Raw genomic sequence first — 19,827 nt, 5'->3', positions numbered from 1 at the left:
TTGCATCTGTCAGGGCTTTGCAGTCCTCTGACTTGATGAAGCGGCGCGAGATACAAACTCAAGTCTTTTACATTTCTGTCACAGGAAACTTGAAGAAATAAAGCATCGAATTTGGCTGGGACATAAAAGAATGAATAATACTAATGAAGTATTTTTACATCACACGTTTCTTTTGTTAAGTTGTGTCGACTATAAAGCCTGTGATGTATGTGTTTAATGATAAACACATCCCTGGCTATACGGTTTTAGCAGCCTGGTTGAAACTGAGCCACGATGCCTCAGGGCGGCAGAGTGTTTAAACAGCGGATTAGCTGAACTTTACATTTTACTCATGTGTGTGCAGAAGAATGGCGGCTCATTTGTTTGCTCTCCACCAGTCGCCTAAAAGAATTTAAACACAAGCGCAAAGGGAACTGAATGCGTTTTCCTCCTTCAACATATGGGTGAAAACATCCAAAACATGCTTGGATTCTGTTTTCCTTCATTCCAAATTTCAAGTGTTTTTTTGTTTTTGTTTTAATGAAGGGAAAAAATAAATCTGACTTCTGCTCTGCTCTGCTCTGACCAGCAGCGTGTCCTAGAAATCAAAAACGGGAAGCAGAAAACCTGACCTGATTATCACGGTGCTTCACTCTCTCGCTCTCTCTCTCTCTCTCTCTCCAATTTCTGACCAACACTCACCCCCTGTGTCCAGCATTTGAACTGCAGCGAAATTCTGGAAGCACACAAGGAAACAAACACACACGCAGCAAAAGTAAAACCTCTTTTGATTTTTTTCTTTTTTTTATTATATCAAAATACAAAAATTTTGAGAGGAAAATCTTGTATAGGACTAAGCATTTGAAATGATATGGTGACATGGATCCAACACTGCGCTCATGTTCCCACAGACATGCCATAGACAGAGCAGAGATCATGTGACAGGCTCATGTCTATGTCATGATGAGCCGCCAGGAGTGAGCCTGTGCATTTTACCCCTATAAAGGCTTGTGATGGCGACTCTGCTGTACATCCAGGCCCGTTTGGTAACAAGCCAGAGTGTGTGTTGTCCTTATTTTTCTTCTTCTTCTTCTTTTTTTTTACATTTTAGTTTGTTCAGGTTTCTGCTTACTCGAAGAGAAAAGAGAGAGAGAAAAATGAAAAGAAAATTCATGGCAGTTGAACATGAGTAGTGACCAAGACATGATCTCAAGACGAGTCACTGGATAGCAGTGGTAAAAAAACAAACAAAAATAGTACAGATATTATACATAAGGCTTTGGTACAGCACCATACAGTATGAGTTAATTGCTCACAAAAACAAAACAAAAAAGTTAAGTAAAGCATCAAAAAACCTGAAGCGGTGACAATAAAATGGCATTTCTAAAAAAAAAAAAAAAAAAATTAAAGAAACAATCAGTGTTATCGTCTTTAAAAAAGAGAAGAGTGGAAAAAGTTTTAACTCTGAATATTTACATATGGACATCATGATCAAAACCAAAACAAGAACAACGAAAACATGTAAAATACAGAATGTAAACATGTGATGTACAGCACAGAGTTCGGTGGATGAAAGTGAAACGAAACATGGGGATTTCTCACTTCTTTTAAGCACTACTGGGTTTGCTTGAATATGAGCTAAAACAGTCAACAATGTAGTGCTTATAGTAGCCTACGATTAATTATACATTCTAGCTTCTCAGTGCTGGTACACATGAAGAACAAACGGAAACAAACGAACAAAAGAGATAAAGAGAATATAGAAAATACTACGTACTTTTCTAGCTTCCGTCCAATAACAAACCAGCTCACATGGCCATGAATGATTGCTAAATAGGCATTTTTGTAATTGTCTCTACATGCAAGATTAATACAATTTTTAAAAAAAAGAAAATAAAAAGAAAGTCAAACCTTTCATGTATCATCCTACCAGCAGCTAGTGATGCACTAAGAGCCGTAAGCAGAACCTCCCACCCCCCAACCCCAAAACAAACCAAAATCCCCCCCAAAATAACAGAGAAACGGAACAGAAAACGTCGCTAACAGTACGTCCAAAGCAGCCCTCTTAAACGCTGTACACGTTCCCGTTGGATTTTGCGAAGAAACAAATGACGAGCCCGGAAGACAGCGTCTGTTTGTAAAAAAATAAACCCAAAAAAACAGCAGTGGTGGGGATGTGTGAGCTTTTCTGACAAGAGAATAAATGCAACGACTCATGGCTAAACTGTACAGTACTAATAGGAGTTGTTCGTTTAAAAAAGTCGATGGTGGGATGAGGTGAGACGTTTGCGTCCTCAGTATTAGTAGTAGTAGAAGTGTGCTTGAAAAAACAGGTGCTGTTGACCATAGATCTACATTGCTGTGGAAAAGCATTTCCCCCTCTTACAGATTTAAAGTTTTTGATATTTGTTTTGGTCATACTTTAGAAAAAAAAATGCAGATTGAAATGATGATTTTATTTATTAAGGAACAAAAAGATATGCAAATTAACCCATGTGAAAAATAAAATTGCCCGTAAACTCAACTGCTGGTTGTGCCAACATTGTGGGCAACAATTAGGCATTCATTGTGATGACGGGCAATTAGACTTTTGCATCAATGTGAAGGAATTTTGAACCATTTTTCTTTACAGAATTGTTTGAATTAGTCACTAATTATAGTTCCCAAGAGTGAAAGGTCTTACTAAAATCTAGCCACAACATTTTAATCACATTTTTGGTTCAAACTAGACGACTCCAAGCTTGTTTTTTTCTTCTTTGTTGAGCAAGGTTACAAACTACCGATTGGAAATTCTTTGCTAAAGAATTAGTTTTATGCCATTGATAGATTGACTTTGCTTTTCACCTCTTCCTGATGAGTTTTTGCTTTTTGATTTCTTGAATTTTGAGATATTTTATCAAACTTTTATGTTGTAAAAAAAAAAAAAGTCCTTCTTATGTGAATTCCTGATTTTACAGATATGGCAATAATCTGCTCAGCTCAGCTGTCAAAAGATGCGTCAATTCGTGATTCAGGAAGGGTGGATTACTTCTTCCACACAAGGACAGATTTTACGGATACCTTCCCCCCATTGCCCACTTGAAAAATACATTTTGCATTTACTCAGGTTCCACTTGACCGATGTTACATTTACCTTTGTGGCTTAAACCACTTCCAAGCAAAACAAAAGCACAAATAGATGAAATCTTTAAACGGGGCAAATACTTTTTCACAGCACTGTACAGGAAGTTTGCAAAAAAGACCCTCCCCGCCCGACCTGACAGCGCACTCCGATTCTCTTCCATGTGTCCCGTGACTAGTTGCTAATCTAAGTCAGGCTACGTTTCTCCCGCTTAGGCTGGGTTAATAATTTCAATATCATCACAAATATATTTTAAAGAGGGTATCTTGGAAGCACAGACAAACATAGCAAAAAACACACTATAGAAAACAGGTCATTTTTGAGTTCATTGAATGTCACAGGTCTCTATTAATCAAGGTTATACGTCTACTTTTATCCAGTATTGTCTATCACTGTAGTCACACTGTTATGATTAGGACAATGTCTACCAGAGCTAGTTTAGCTGCTCACACGCACGCGCGCACGCACCCACCCACCCACCCACACACACACACACACACACACACACACACACACACACACGCACACACGTAGGGGGCGGAGAAAAAGTTCCTTCCGGAAACGGAAACAAATCTTCAGACCTCTATTCTACAGCACCACAAAGTTAAACATAGCACCAAGTCGTAATGTTCAAAGCAACTATGCCCTAACACACTTTAATTTCATCAAACTAATGTAAACACTATTTCCTCCACAGCACGTTTTGTACATGTCTACAGCATGTCCGTTGCTTTTAGGAAACCAAACAAAAGGGGATAAAAGTAAAAAAAAAATAAAAAAATCTAAAAGTTTCCTTCAGGTTTATTTGCTTCGGACACGTGAAGGCGAAGAAAACCGTCGTGAATCTACATGTGTGCTCATGAATGGGCAAAATACATTATTACTTTGTTTCAGAAATATAATAGAGGGCAACACATTTCTGCTTCTAAAGCGTCCCCCACCCCGCAATGGGCATTTACATACTAACACATCAGAGGAAATACTTCTCAACTTGTGCAGCCAGTGGGCTGTGGCAATAATACACTGTACGGTACTAACATTGAGTGTACTTTTCTTCTCAGATAAAATAACGTCTGCTAAAGTATGACAAATTAGGCACCTTAAAATGTTTTTAAAACATCCACTTAAAGCCGTATCGTAAGCAAATACTTTGATATATAATCTAACTTCTTTTAACTTGGGATATCCGTCCCATTTTTTTCTTTCTTTTTTTTTTCTATTCATACATCCCCGTACAAGAAAGTCTTCCTGTAAAACATGGTTGGGTTTCTCTTTACAAATACAATACACACCATGTACAGTACATAACAAATATAGATTATTTCCTTGCATCTTACATGAAATCAATTATTTTGTTTGTCGCTCGCTTTCAAGCAATCGCCGCTTTCTCGCTCGTCCAAATAGATTTAGAGAATCATTCACGTGGATTAGCCTCGGATATAGCAAGACGTTCCAATTTGCTGAAATGAAGCGGGAATAAAACCCCCAAAAAACCCTGCTTGATGCGTATTTGCGTGACTGAACGAGCCTTAGCGAAACAATCGGAAAGAGAAAAGACGATAATATCGTCAAAGAAAGCGGTAACCGGCAGAACGGGCGTGGACCGTTGAACACTGGAGTTTGGACCTATTTTTGCCGTCTGGTCGTCTCAGCTGCGCTTCGTAAGCATTTCGACGGGTCATTCAATGCACCGTGACGAAGGGACATTCATTTCCTGTACAGCAAAACATACATTCATTATCGGTTAGTGTCAAAAAAAGTAATAATAATAATTTTTAAAAAAATCAGCAAACGTATAGAGAAGTAGCTAGCAATTAATATACAGTTTGTAAGAGATAAACAGTCAGGGTGGCCATTTTGTTTGGAGATTCCCCATTGCTTGTTTTACAGCTTCGTGAAGCAATAACATTCCACTCTAACAGCTGCTGTCAAACTTTTACATCTTCACTGTGCAGTTTACTTGGGATTTCTTGCCCCCGCAATTTTTATATAATATATATATATATATATATATATATATATATATATATATATATATATATATATATATATATATATAAATTTTTTTTTTTTTTTTTTTTTTTTTTTTTTGAAAACAAAAGTCTTCTCGTACTATTGTTAAAACAAGCTAAATTAGACTTACGCATTCTCTCTTTCATGTGTCCTTGGCAGACAAAAAGCAATATAAAGAAAACCCAGACATTATTGGAGTTCTCACTTCCTCAGAGTGACAAGCATGAGAAGGCGACGGGAAAAAAAAGGCAGTTTATGTTAGAGAAAACAAAAAAAAACCCCCAAAAAACAACAAAAGGCAAAGTAAAGGCACCTCAAGATGTGCCCAATTTCACAAATGATTCTTTAAGAATGAGATACATACAGACACTTCATACTTTTGTTTCGTCGCTCCTTAAGTCCAACCTCTGCTGAGCATGAAAGTCCCCCGAAATTTTTCACGAGGTCTCACGAAGGCTATGGTCTTTAGTCATAACACCGTGCCCTAGCAACGGGCGTGACGACACAGAGCGCAACACTCCTCTCTACTCAGAAACCCCCAAAAGCAGACGCGATGCGCTAACTGCAGTAACGGAAAGCATCCAAATAAGATTAAGCTAGGCCATATTATCCATTTGAATGAGGGGTGAGCGTTATAAACCTTTTTGTCCGTACCTTTAGAGTGTAAAAAGGTCAAGTACGTACAGTATACCACAAGAATTACAGCAACTCTGCGTTTACTCTGAGGTATATTTTGCGGTAAGAACCCTGTGTTTAAAGACTGACACTAGTTGTATTGTAGGAAAGGTAGACTCATGTCCCTGTACAAGGACGCACCAGGCTTTAACAGTACACTGTTTCACTGAAAAACCTAAAAGGTATGAACCCTCAATGATAAGTGAGTGGAAAAATCTTTTTTTTTTTTTAACGTGTTGTGTCATACTCAACCAACACACCTTATTACTGTAAGAGGAAGCTTAATTCCCTTGTTTTACTAGTTATATACATTATATATTTCTCAGAGCATTTTCAAGTGAAATTCCTCAGAAAAAAACAAACAAAAAAAATCGTCATTGTTCTTGTCTTCAGATGAGGCTTCCAGCCTCTGGAGGATCCAGTTCGCGGCTCCTCAGACACATCAAGTTGTACGGATTGTATGAAACCTTTGTTTGTCGCTGTTGATGCGCAGGGGGGGAGGTGGGCGGAGAACTGAGGTGTTTTGGACTTCGCTTCCATGAGGGGCCAGCTTAATTGGGTCCAATGGCTTGGTGGGGCACACGGGTCAGCGTAGAGTTCCATAATTCGGGCCCTCAGAGTCTGCACTGGCCAGGATGCCTGTCTGGTCCTCCTCGGACGGCCTACGCTGCAGGAAGGAGGTCAAGTAGCGGTAAGGGCTCTTGTTTTGCTTTTTACTCTTTTTGCGAAGGTTGAGGTCTTCTCCCTCTTGGGGTGTCTGAGATTGCTGCGGGGTCTGAGAGGGAGACACACCTGAAAGAGAGGCAGACGAAGCACACACTGGTTCACACTCCCAGAATACGGTTCCAGACCAATTTGTAACCCTATTTATTACTCACACTTTGGTCATTCTCACTATCTATACGTCATACAAGTAAACAAACCACTGTGTAGCCACGAAAGTTGCTCTCTTTTGGTTTCTTATCTTGCTATCAGGCAAATAGATGGTTACATAGGTCTCCAATTGCTTAAGGGGCGCTAGTGCAACAACTAAGAAAAATGATACACACGCACACATATATATTAAGAGACCACTTAAAATGATCAGTTTCTCTGATTTTACTTTTTATAGGTATATGTTTGAGTAAAATGCAGATATTTACTTGCAGAAAATGAGAAACGGTCAAAATAACGAAAAAGATGCAGTCCTTTCAGACCTCAAATAATGCAAAGAAATCAAGTTCATGTTCATTTAGAGACAGGAAAAAGTGACTTGCTGCCCCACATAGATTCTAATTTTCATTTGAATAGTTTCGTCGCATATTTGACCTGTTTAAAAGGGACTCCATTGAAGAATGTCTTAATTATCTGTTACTAAACGCTATTTTACACACTTCTGTAATAATGGTGTAAATCTAGTTGATAATGAATACAAATTACACTGAATTGGCACAACCCTCCCCACCACCACCCCCACGAAAGTCTAACTTTAAAGATGTGAAACCGGAAGGAAATCCTCAGACGAACCTGTTCTCCTCACAGATGTTGCGTTGTTATTATTATTGGCAGCCACTCCCTTGGCTTTAGCTATGCAGTGGTGTAGCAGTGCTGGTAAGCTCTCAGACCCGGCAGTATCACTAGACGCACCTAGAGGTTCCCTAAGAGGACGAGAAGAGACAGCACAGCATGCATTGCTCCGGATTAATCCAGCGGTCTGCTCAGTGACGTCTCATTGACAAAAAAAAAACAACAACAAACAAGACAAAACATCGCTTTCATTGCTATTTTCAGTAGCTGCTATCGCATGAGTTTGATGAGCACTTGAGCGTCTATTGAGAGCTGTTTCACTAAGATGATGAATTTCCAGTCTCTATCTGCTTTGATGAATGATAAAAGTTAAGACAGGAGAGAGGAAAAAATGGAGGAGACAAACTGAGAGAAAGGACTGTTGACAGGAGGTGGAGATGGTGAAATTGCTGTTGCTCTCAAACAGCCACGACGTTAAAGATCCAACCTAAGGAGTTCAGGTCACATGTTTGGACCCGTACTTGTCCTAAATTTTTATTTTGACTCCAATTTTAGGGATCATAATTACATTTTTAAATCTTTTGTACTATTATTATTTTAGTGCCAAATGAGAAAAGATTGTAGCATTTAAGTTATTTTGGATCTTTAAGTGGTGGCTGCTTCAGAAATATGGGTAACATTGATTTTTATTTATTTTTTTTTGCTGTATAAACTCAGAAAATGAAAATAATTTTTGGAATTAAAAACATTACAATTTCTCTTTCAATTTTCCAAAACCACAATATGTGACACACTGCAGTTTGGGGGGGGTTGGCAGGCTTCTACCCATGTGCAGATGGTCATCAGAGTTTGGCTCTCCTGAACATCAACATGCAAGAAATTTTGGACTTTTCCAGCTCAGGAAACTGGAAGTAAAATTCTTTAAATTTTGTGTCGAACGCTTAAAAATAGGTATTATTATGTTTAGAATAAGGACTTTAAAGATCTGTTTGATGTGTGTTAAAGTGAATTGTTTTTTTTTGTTTTTTTTTGTCATCTGAACTGGATTGAAGTGAAAGGGGAAACTGACCCAACAACTGACTGGTGTGTATTGCAAGATTTTCCAGAAATACATAATAGATTTCATCAGATTTTGCCAGTTTGTGACTATTTATCTCTTCAATGTACTACAACACTTATCTAAAAAGAAAGATTAACTGAGACGCAGCAATTTACCTATTTGTAATGGCCAAATTTGTATCTACAAACCTTTGTGAAAGAACGGGTAAGGTCAGTAGCTCAGAGAATGCCAGCGTAAAATAAGTCTAGCTGTGAAATTTCCTCCCTACGAAATATCTCACGGTCAGCTGTTGGTGTCACCTTGGCAAACTGGAAACAGCTGTTATTATGTAAAATCAGAAAGTGGGATCAATGGATCTCCAACTTGCTGCAAATTCATTACTGAAGACTTCTGAACTTCACGTGACCTTGAGATTGGCTAATAGCTAATAGAAAGCGTCACAGATTGGATTTCTGTGGCGTCCCACGTCCAACATCACTGTCTGACCTCACTAATGAAATTCTTCAAGAAAGCTCTCAAGTTCCTGTAAACACACTCCTAATTTTAATGAAAAGAAAAAACACCTAGAAGAATTTAACTGTTTTAGCTACAATATGAACCGTACCGATTAAGTACAATATTGCCACTAAAGTTCACAGCGCAGTGAAGGAACAAGGAAATATTTTTGGCAATATATTATATAGGGTTTGTTTATTGGCACAAAATGGAATGAGAAAGGGAGAAACTGGCAATGCGTGAATATATAATTGGGTATAATTTCGCATAAGTCCCTCTAGCCCTGACAAGTAGAAATATGAAAGCTACTTTGTACTTAGTGGCAGATTTTGTTCTAGTTTTGCAAATGAGTAGCTGAGTGAGAGTCGCATAGCAAATAATAAACCTGAAACACTTCAATAAAAAAGTAGCTCACAAATTATTAACAGGAAACTTTACACTTTGACGCTTTCAGACTGCCAACCCCTTCAAATAGATCATTTTTTTTGTGTTTTTTTCTGATAGAAATTGAAAATAAAATTAAAAGGAACTATTTTCATTTCATGAGGGATACATGCCAGGTTCAATGAAGAATAATCATTTCGATAAGCACAGAAAAGAATCATACCAATTTCAAGTATCTTCACTTTCTCTGTACAGCTACACGTCATTAAAACACACACATATAAAGCTACATAACCTCATACATTTTTTATTTTTACATGTCTGGATACAAACAATTTTCAAAAACTTGACATAATGCTGCAATTAGCTTTTTTTAATTAATTATATATATATAGATATGTATTTTTTTTTTTGCCAAAAAACAAACATGTACTGTGTCAGAAAGGGAAAAGGAACACAAAGCTTTAGAGACGCTGTCCATCATTTGCCTCTGTGGAGAGAAAGATTGAGAGGCATTAGCAGAGAGGGGGGGGGAGGACGGGGAGAGGAGACAAATCTGACAAAACAGTCCCGTACATGAAAAAAAAAGGTAATTTTCATAATCAGATCGACTGTTTGCGGAGGCCACGGTGTGTTAAAAACAATGTAGTACATTTCCATTAAAAAAACAAAACAAAAAAACCCCACTAATACGGCACACTTTCATAAACATGAACACTGCGTACAGAGGCTTTCACCATGCTGACGGGAGGAGATGGCAGGAAGAGGAAATGGTCGTTAAAGAGCGAGTCACATGACAGAGAGAACGAAAGCACTGAGGACAACAGATGTAACAGAGAATTTAGTTGGAGAATCGTTGTTATTTTGTTTGGTCGGAAAAAGAGAAGTTTAGAGAATGCATGCATGGCATTTTGCACATGGAACAAAACTTTAAAGGGGAATTTCTCCAGTCTGTCTTTCAAGTGCATCCTCTATTGATTCAAGCCTTTTGTTTGTTTGTTTGTTTGTTTGTTTGTTTGTTTTCTCCCTTTTTGTTTCACTGCAGGGATTGATTTGTGCATCCGAACCGTGAGAGACCAAATGCTTTGTTCGGTTCGCAGCGACTCTCCAAGCTCAGCTACGACAGTCTGCGCCGCGGCAGGCTAACAGAGCAAATGTGTCCTGCAGAGTCAGCGTTTTTACCATTAGTTGTTCTTCACTTGAATCCAGCACAGAGGCACAACCCAAAGCGATTCCCCTTTAAAGGAGAGAGTGATTAGAGCCCTCCCCCTGCTGACCCCTCCCCGCTCAGACATGGGTCCGACCCTTACCTATTGCGGCGTAGGGGACCGGGTCACAACAACGCTGCCCAGATAGCTGAGATCAATCAAAAACAAATCAGGTAAGACCCTTACCCTCTACAAAAGCAGCAGCCCTACAAGCTACCCTCCCTCGGCGGCCAGTGGTAGTGAGGGAGCGGTGAGTCTGCCCCGCTGCTTTAGCTCCGCTCTGGCCGCGTAGCGTCTTAGTCGGTGAGGTGCGTGTGAGGGGGCTCAAGGTGGTTGCACAGAAAGGAAACGGAAACCTAAAAATTCTGTTTTCTTTTTTCTTTTGCTTTGTAATCTAAATCTTTCCTTGCAGGTTTTGCATTAGTGTTTCACATTTTGTCACAAACTTTAATGGGTGTTATTTGCACTTCATGTGATCAACACAAAGCGCAAATTCTAACGTGGACCGAGAATGATTCGTGGTTATGGCAACCGCCTGTTCCACACAGCATGATGCTGCCACTACCGTGTTTCACAGACTCTTACACATTGTCTAAAAAAGGAATAGGCATGGCAAACTGCAAATGCCACCCCCCCGAACTCATAATTATAACAGATTATATTTATTATGCCCTTTATGTCTTGAGATCACAATTACAGTCTATGAAAATAAATAGATAAAAAACATTAAAACAAATATCTAAGAAAGTGAAGCATTAAGAGCTAAGATGCAGCCAAGAGGCTTCTGTTAGCTCTGGAGGAGCTGCAGAGATTTACAGCTCAGGTGGGGAAAATCTATTGATTGGACAACTGCAAGATGGCCGCTGCAAAAATCTGACAGTTAAGATACAGAAGCAAGAAGAAAGCTGCTGTTGTCTAAAAAAAAAAGAAGTAATGGAATAAGGTGCTATAATCAGATCAGATAAAATATTAAGTTTCTTCTCTACATTCAAAATAGTCAGAAGACAAAAATGACTGAACATATTATGGAACAATGCGGTGGCAGCACTGTGCTACGGGGATGCTTGTCAGCACAAGGTTAAAAATGTTAAATGTTAAAAATCACGCGTCATTATCTTCTTACTTCACAAATGTGTGCGTTCTTCTTTCTCCCAATCTCTTACACAAAATCCCAATAAGATGCACTGTTGTTTGTGGCTGTAAAATGTGAAAAATCTCCAAAATACTGTTTTTTTTTTTTTTGGCAAGGCACTTATAGGTGGGGTAATCTATCTAAATGTATGTATGAATGGGAAAAAATGTGTTGTAGTGCTTCTGTTAAACAGCTGCACGCTCAGACATGTTGTCTTGACTCATAAAAATAATATTAGTGGAACCTACCCAATACAAACTTTGTAAATGGATTTCTCCAATTCCTGAAGTTAAATTCTTTGTGCATGAAATGAATTATTTTGACTTAAGTAACTATGGCTTTTATTCTTCCTTCTGCAGGAAAAGAACTCCGCTTCAGTGGTAAGTTTAAACCACTGATTATTGACAAAGCAAGGTCAACTAAGGTTTGCTATCTCAGTGTAACTTGGCTCAACAAAACCCAAAACTCCACTTGATGACAGCAGGTTATTCTTTGAACTCAGATTTTCTGCTTCAGTCCACTTGAATGCTCACATGAGAGGTGTAAAATAATCATTCTAGAAAAAAAACAAAACAAAAAAAACAATTTGGTCATCCAGATGCTTCTTTAGGAGAAGAATACTGCTGCTACAATCGGGACAAGATATAAAACTAGCAAAACCTTGTTGCTAGGTCCAATAAGTGAGATAGAAGCCAGTTAATTAGGTTGTTGCATAAAGTGCTTAATTTTTCACGCTATACAGTGGCTGCCTAGTTGCATTTCAATGTCAGAAGTGAAACGGACGTTTTACTTGCACATTTTAATGGTAAAGGATTACAGATAATCAAAACCCATTTTTATTTTCTCCTAAAATTGGAATATTGCACAAGGGAAATTAAAATACCATTTTGTTTTTACAGAAATGTTTCCGTTCTTGCTTACACAATAACAAACAATACTGCAGTTACCGACACCCACCATACACAAAGATGATGAGATACGAAAGGTAATTTTTATTTGTTTTTTTTTTTTACAAAAGGTAATTGCTAAAGAAGCAGCTGTTAACAGTGTGCTGTATTCAAGTTGGAGAAGTTGAGTGGAAGGAAAACGTGTGGTAGAAAAGGGTGCACAATCTGTAAGCCACAAGCTTCAAGAAGGGAAGAAATGGATTCCAGTAGGGGTCAGCACTGAAAGAGCCACCAGAACTTGGACTGACACTGTTGCATTATTTGTGTTGAGCCACTCATGAACATGAAACAATATCATATCTGAGTTAAGAAGAAAAGGGACTAGGTTGTGGCCTGGTAGTGCTCTTCTCTAATCAAAGTATTGTTTATTTTCATTTCATTTGGTGGTAAAAGTGCTTGAGTTCAATATTCATACCAAACTGCAGAAATATAGGTCTGAAATATATTATGGTCTGTACGATGATTCTATATAATGTGTGTATTAAAATAGATATACTATGTATTTTCATGAAGTGTATAAAAATACTCTAGTTTTAAAAAAATAGATAAAATACAAACTACTGGTGACAAATTGGCTGTATAAAGATGATTTCCTATAGAGGCATTAACAAAAACAACAACTTCTGTACTTGCTAAAGATTGAGAAGACTAAAAGTAATCTCAATTTTTTTTAAAAAATTAACTCAAAGTCTCTGCTCCATATGCCTAAGTCTGTTGAAAACATGTCATTAAAATAAAGGCAATTTTTCTGCAGAAGGAAGAAAAAAATACCTCAAATCAGAATAGTTTGACTATTATTTAACAATCGATAAAAACATTTTTTAGGACTAGAAATGAATACATAGTAGTGATTAGTAAAAAGACGTTAAAGTACCTAATTCGTCTTTTTAAAATCCGTACTGTCACTAATTATTGAAGCTATTGATCTGTTGTACTCTTAATCATAAATAGTTAATTTTTTGAGTGTCAGTAGTTTGATGTTTCATCAAAACTTAAAAAAACAACATTTTAACCACTATTTAAAGTTTCATTTGGATTAGCAATAATGAGGAAAGAAGTATTACCCACAAGTCAAACTGGGTTTTCACATGTGAAAGTTTCCAACTTAGAGAGCAGTTGTTTTTATAAACTGTCAGTGTGTGCTAAATGCAATTACATGCCTTCTGCATATTAAAGTAAATATGCATCTTTATTATTGCTAAATGGAAACACCACAAGGCAAAGGTGTGGATAAATGCAAAGGATATTTGGAAATAAATAAAAAAGGTGAACAGACGAAGAGAAAAGTCTCCCCTTTTTAAAAAAATCAACATGGAACTATTCTCTACAGGAATGGATCACCTACCCTGAGGCTGAGATCTGGAGCTGGGAGGGCTCTGAGGGTAGCATCTCCTCCTCTGTCCGTCTCTGGGATGGCCTCTGCCCAAAAACATCCCTGCCCTCTGGAGGAGGTGAGGGGGACTGGGAGGGGTAACTGGCAGCGGTGGAGGCATAGGACATGGGGTAACCGGGGCTGGGCTGCTTGGCGCCCTGGCTCTGAGTGGGCGAAGCGGTCAGGGAGGACCTCCGCGAGAAGCTAACTGTGGCCGAGGGCTGCAGGGTGATCTCGGGCATCTCCAGAGACCGAGAGGTGCGGAGGATGCTGGGGCGTGGGGGGGGCCTCACTAGGATATCTGGGGAACCTGGCTGGGTGCTAAGAGGGCTCTGGGAGAGTGGAGACAGACGGGAGGGTTGGAGCACTAGCGGGGGTAGGCTGGGGTCTGCCCGGCGCCCCGCCCTTGGGCTGAGCCAGGACTGAGGGCTACTACTGGGGGCTGTGCTTGGGCTCCCTGCGCGGGCTGCCGGGTCAGGGTAAGGCAACACTGGTACACCCACACCGTGGGCCGTGTGTCTGAGCTGGCCGAGACTCTGGGCCTGTTGCATAGCTAAACGCCTAACTGGAGGCCCTGGGGGCCTGTCTCTGCCTGGTGGACCCAAAGGGACCTCCAGCTGCAGAAGTCCGGGGCTCGTCGGATCCTTCAGGGATGGAAGGTGCAGGCGGCTGGGGGGGAGAGTATGAGGAGGGTATGGGGGTGGGTCGGGGAGGTTCTGGTGGTGATGTAAGGGATGGTGAGGTGGGTATATGAACCGTGGGCCCTCTAGGCCCAGGAAGGGTAACTCGTGAGCCTGCCAGCTCTCAGGTGAGCGGGGAGGAGGGCTGTGAGTGTGCGACAGAGAATGGCCGGAGGCAGTGTACTGATGGTGTTCCAATCCTTCACTCTCCTCCGGGATGGAGGGGTAACCGAAGGGCCCCTCAGCCGTGCCCGGGGGTGAGGACAGAGCGGAGCTACGCGGGCTGATGTCAGGCATGTAGAATGGTGGTGGAATCCCTGATTCAGCACGGCTGCCTAGATACCCATAGAAAGGGCCATGGGGAAAGCCCCTGTAGCGGGAGGCTGGGGCCTGCCCTGAGGCATAAGGTGCACTGCCCTCTGCAAAGCTCATACCTTCCATGGGCCTGTGCAGGCGGGGGCTGTAGGTGGGGGGTTGCGTTGACTCCAGACTGGAGGACGTTGGGGACAGCTGGGGCCTCAGCGTGGGCATGATAGGCGGCAGAGGCCCGGGGTCAAAATCATTCTCCTCATCCGACTGCCGGAACTCCGGGTACATGTCGGACTCCTCCGCAAAGGGGAAGCCCTGGATCCGGCGGTGAGGCGGGCTGGTTTCCATGACAAAGCGGCCGTCAGGGCCTCGGCTTATCAGCTCTATAGGCGTGGTGACCTCCGCCTCGTGTTTGGACACACTGTATTTCTTGCTGGCTATGGCACGCTTGGTTTTCTTGTAGAAGGAGAGCTCTTTGTCCTTTTCTCTCTGAGGGCTGGGCAGCTTCCTGACATACAGGCCCGGGCCGTGGGAACCCTCGGACGACAGAGAGCGGGGCCGGGACGGAGGGGAGCTCTCTGGACTTATCTTCCCCGACGATAACCTGAAAGAATGAGAAACGCAGACTGAAGGTGTTGGGTTTATTTAGCACGTTGCTAAAGCTCAGAGGGGACTGGGGTTGAAAGAGGTATCTGATGCTGCAACTTAGTCCGCATGATTGCGCTTTCTGAAAGGGATGAGACAAAACAAAGCTGAAGCACTTGACCAAGGCAGCCATAATGAACTACATTACGATAATGACCAGTTTATGGCGGTGGCAGCGTCCTGATAGGGCCACTATGGTGGGATGAGAGGAGAAATAGTAATGCAACCATGGCAGCCATACCACAGATCCATTGAATCAACATCTTCTTGGTGACGAGACAGAGGCGAATGATGTCTGACCACGCCTTTATTACCCACATTAGAGACGGCGTACATAACATTTATTGCACAAGCTCACCGATACCCACAGTGTCCTCAACACTAATTTGACTTCCTGTTAAAGATGTGAGATTTATTCTCCTTTTAGATCCAAGTTGCCTAATCTTACACAGAAAAAAAAGAAAATTATAACCTTTGAATATGTGTTTTTGATAAGAAAATTAAGGAATACATTCTTACTAAACTGGTGCCACACATGTTGGGGCTGCTTTTTTAATAGCTTGTACAAACCTGCTACAGACGAAGGCTTATTTTGTGTTCATTGAATCTTTTAAAGTTATCTAGAAGAGGCAAATAGATTTTTATTTATATTTTATTTATTATACTGTGTCAAATAGTTCATAATGCCATGTAATGTAACATTGTTCCCAGGGCCTTTGACATATAAAAAGATTAAATTGTTAGGGTTGGAAACATACAGGAAGTGTACATTTGTGATAGCTCTCATCACATCTTTTGAGTTAATTGTCATCTTTGTCAACAAAGATGACAATGTTCAATAGTTCAGTTACAACTACTTTATAGGAGCTATAGGTGTACGTAAAGGTAGCAACAGTACTTGTGTAAAAAATAAAGATTTTTTTCCCCACTGATTTGCTGTATATGAATTAAACACTTAAGTTTTTCAGAGTAAGATTATTATATTGCAAGAAAAAGTTATATTTACTTTAACACACATATACCAGAGGTGACTCTCTTTTAGTTGGGAAAAAGATTTGGCAATGCTTTCACACCTAAAACATTGTGCAAAGATCTAAGTTATTCTTTTAACGATGTTAATATTTGTTGTCTTGTATGGCCACGTGCACAAGAATTCATACTTTTCTTCCACACAAACATTTTTTGTGAACTTGGCAATCAACATCAGGGCTAGCTTCAGCAAATGTTTCTATGTTTAAATTATACCGTAGGATATCTATGGTAATGGTCAACTCCAAATCTACCACTCTTTCTTGAGTCTGGACATCTGGCTACTGGGATCTATGGATTTTGAAGATTTGTACAGAAAACCTTGGGCAACATATTGCTTGTGAAGCACTGAACCGTTTAAAAAGACAACGATGGGAGAAAAAAAAACTACCAAAGTAGTTAATGAAATGGTTTTGACGTCGTTCGTTTCATTTTTTAAAACAGAGCATTCAGGGTTTTAGCTCCATCTCGATTCTTTGAAGTTTTGATAAGGACAGAAATCTTGGAAATCTATTTAATCTTGAAATCAATTTTAAAATTATGAGTCCATACCCACAGTTCTGTATTGTTCGTGCAACGTGGCTAATGCAATTCCTTCCCTTCGTGATGTAAGGGGCTGTACATGCAAATATGCCAGTAAAAATGCTCCACTACAACTAAAAGAAATCACCGTCAAATGATACGTTTCTATGCAATGCTGTAACCATGCAGCCAAGCCAGTGCAGGGCAGCACACTCTGTATTTTTGTGCAGGCAGGCACTCACAGGGGGCTGGCCGGTGGGGGCAAGAAACTGCTCCTGGCTGGCTCGTCCCAGCAGGGCTCTACCCCTGGCAAGGGGGTGAGAGGAGGCCTGCGATGGGAGACAAACAACATGGGCCTGGTTCATTTCTAACTGTGCTATTTGAAAGAAGGACTAGGTGCAAACTGCCAGACCTGCCTTCACCTTTTCATAAGTAAATATAAGGAAAGGGAAGTGAAACCGATCATTTCTCTCTTTTTTTGGTCTATGTAAAAGGTAATAAAAACTTTGGAAAACAGATTATTTTTCAGAAAGGACCTTGTTTTGAGTTCGAAATGCAGTCATACATGTGCACAAGATTTACAAACTGACAAATACACACATGGAGCCGATACTGTACAAGAAACGAGACCATTAAACACAACAATCATGCACAAAAACAAAAGAAACAAAAAAGCAGACAGCGGTTCGAGGTTTAACGACACAGATGAGGTAGAAGTCAAAACACATACAGCAGCTTGTGCTTAAAATGCTAACTTTGCTGCTTCGATTTAATTTGCCCATGATTCTGTTGGGGATCGACTCTGTAAATGTTGTTCCGCACCATTAAAAGAAACTTTACGTCATCATGGGAACTCAAGCTCAATTTACACCGTGTCGTAATCAGAATCGATATTGGAGTGACTTTCAGCTGTATGCCTTGTGCATGCATGGTGAGACAACTGGGTATAAGAGAAGACGAACAGTAGTTGCCACCTCGGCAATGCAGGAGTTAGGGGGCCAAGGGGGATTCGAGATTTCTTTACTTACGGCGACTCAATGCTTTTCCTGAAGTGCGTCACTGACAAGGGAGGATCTGCGAGGACAAACGGGTTTAAGTTCAACATTGGCTTGGCAGGACAAATTACTTGGACAGAAAGGGAAAATAACATTCTATGCTGAAAATAAAGATAATGTAAATATAGATAACGTAAAGTGGGTAACATAAACAGCTAAAAAGTTTCTTTAAATAATCATCAGTTGCCTGGAATTTACTGAAATATAGAGCTCTGGAAAAAATTAAGACACCACTTAAAATGATCCCTTTTTCTGATTTTACCTTTTATGGGTATATGTTTGAGTAAAATGAATGTTATTGTTAACATAACATTGTTATTTTATTCTATAAACTACTGACAGCATGTCTCTGAAATTCCAAGCAAATCTTTTGTATTTATTTGCAGAAAATGAGAAATGGTGAAAATAATAACGAAAAAGATGCTGTGCTTTCACACCTCAAATAATGCAAAGAAAACAAGTTAATCACTTAGAAACATTAGGAAGAGTTCAGAAATCGATATTTGGTGGAATAACCATGAGGTTTTCAATATGGTTCATTGCAGTGGGCTCTTATTTTTTTTCCAGAGCTGTATTTGGCTGATATTCCACCCTAAACTGTAGTAATGTTCAAAATTAAAACTCAAAGATCAGCTTTATAATCCACCTCGATACAGTGTGTCGAGGATACATTATTTCCTTACACTTGAGAAATTCAACCGGTTAAAGTCTAGACAGCAATATCCAAAAATGATTAACCCTCCCACTGTCTTAAGAGACGGGGTCATTTGGATGCCACAAGCTTTTTACCCTGTGCGCAGTCTGGTGGGTTCTCAGTGACCCCTCGTGTGCTTTTACGAGTTTATTTAGTGTGTGGTTTTGGGAACTAACAATCTGATGGGTTCTTCTGGTTGTCTCTCTCTAAGAGTTTGGAGGAAACATCACAAGGGCAAATGCATGTTGACTTAGTAAAGACAGACCAACCTGGTTTACGCTTAAGTTTTCGACGGTGTTGTTTATTGACAAAGCAGGCTGCTAACGTGCTGAACAGCACCGCCGCTGCCAGAAAACAGATGGTCGCCACGACGCCTGCCACCACAGGCCGTGCCAGCCCCTCTTCAGGCAACTCTGCAGCAGGGAAGGGGTCTGCTGAGTCCGCCAAGGAGACGGAAAGACATCAGAAGTGCAGAAAGGTCAAAAAACGATCGACAACGATTGGCATAGCACCGCTCTGTAAAAACCCCTGACCTGTGCTAGACACTCCCACTACGTTGCTGCTCTCGCTGATCAGGTCGTCCATGACCGCCATCACTCGGAACTCGTACCAGGACTCCTGTTGGAGCAATGAAAACAAAGATACATTTGTGTATGTCTCAGCTGGGTGGCAGGAACAGACAAGCGCAGCACCGTTTTGATCGTCTAACTCACCTGAACGAGGTCTCTCGCTACCAGCTCGGTCTCGGTGGATGGAATCAAGTCATCGAGAACTTCCCACCTCTCCCCAAGGCGGAACTCCATGATATATCGGTCGATGGGGGACGAGTGGTTGGCTGGGGGGAGCCATGTGAGGAGGACACCGTGCTGCGTGCGATTGGCTGTGAGGCACCGTGGTGGAGTAAGAAGCACCAGAGGTTCAGCGGTACCCAGAGGAGAGCCTGTGGGCCACAATGCCAGTTCAGAAAGGGAAAAACTGACACGTTGATCTTAAAAACAAGT

General features: G+C 40.6%; 1 protein-coding gene across 6 annotated transcripts in view; it reads right to left on the bottom strand.

Moving 5' to 3' along the window:
- Positions 1 to 6,280: 6,280 nt before the first annotated feature.
- Positions 6,281 to 19,827, bottom strand: part of igsf9b (immunoglobulin superfamily member 9B) — an 81,380-nt gene continuing 67,833 nt past the window's right edge. Inside the window, exons 14-21 of one of the 6 annotated variants that reach the window (XM_023351728.1) lie at positions 19,540 to 19,766; positions 19,360 to 19,444; positions 19,096 to 19,260; positions 18,106 to 18,151; positions 17,320 to 17,406; positions 13,866 to 15,485; positions 7,295 to 7,425; positions 6,281 to 6,580 (exon numbers count right to left, since the gene is read on the bottom strand). In XM_023351728.1, coding sequence (XP_023207496.1) covers positions 6,375 to 6,580; positions 7,295 to 7,425; positions 13,866 to 15,485; positions 17,320 to 17,406; positions 18,106 to 18,151; positions 19,096 to 19,260; positions 19,360 to 19,444; positions 19,540 to 19,766 — 2,567 coding nt within the window. In that variant the 3' untranslated portion in view covers positions 6,281 to 6,374. Of the gene's footprint in view, positions 6,581 to 7,294; positions 7,426 to 9,612; positions 9,724 to 10,543; positions 10,590 to 13,865; positions 15,486 to 17,319; positions 17,407 to 18,105; positions 18,152 to 19,095; positions 19,261 to 19,359; positions 19,445 to 19,539; positions 19,767 to 19,827 lie in introns of those variants that run through there. The other 5 variants (XM_023351729.1, XM_023351732.1, XM_023351734.1 and 2 more) reach the window with 5 other exon arrangements.

This window comes from Xiphophorus maculatus, chromosome 18, assembly GCF_002775205.1.
Source record: "Xiphophorus maculatus strain JP 163 A chromosome 18, X_maculatus-5.0-male, whole genome shotgun sequence".
Classification (NCBI taxonomy): Eukaryota; Metazoa; Chordata; class Actinopteri; order Cyprinodontiformes; family Poeciliidae; genus Xiphophorus; species Xiphophorus maculatus.
This window is presented reverse-complemented; position numbering and strand designations above follow the sequence as displayed.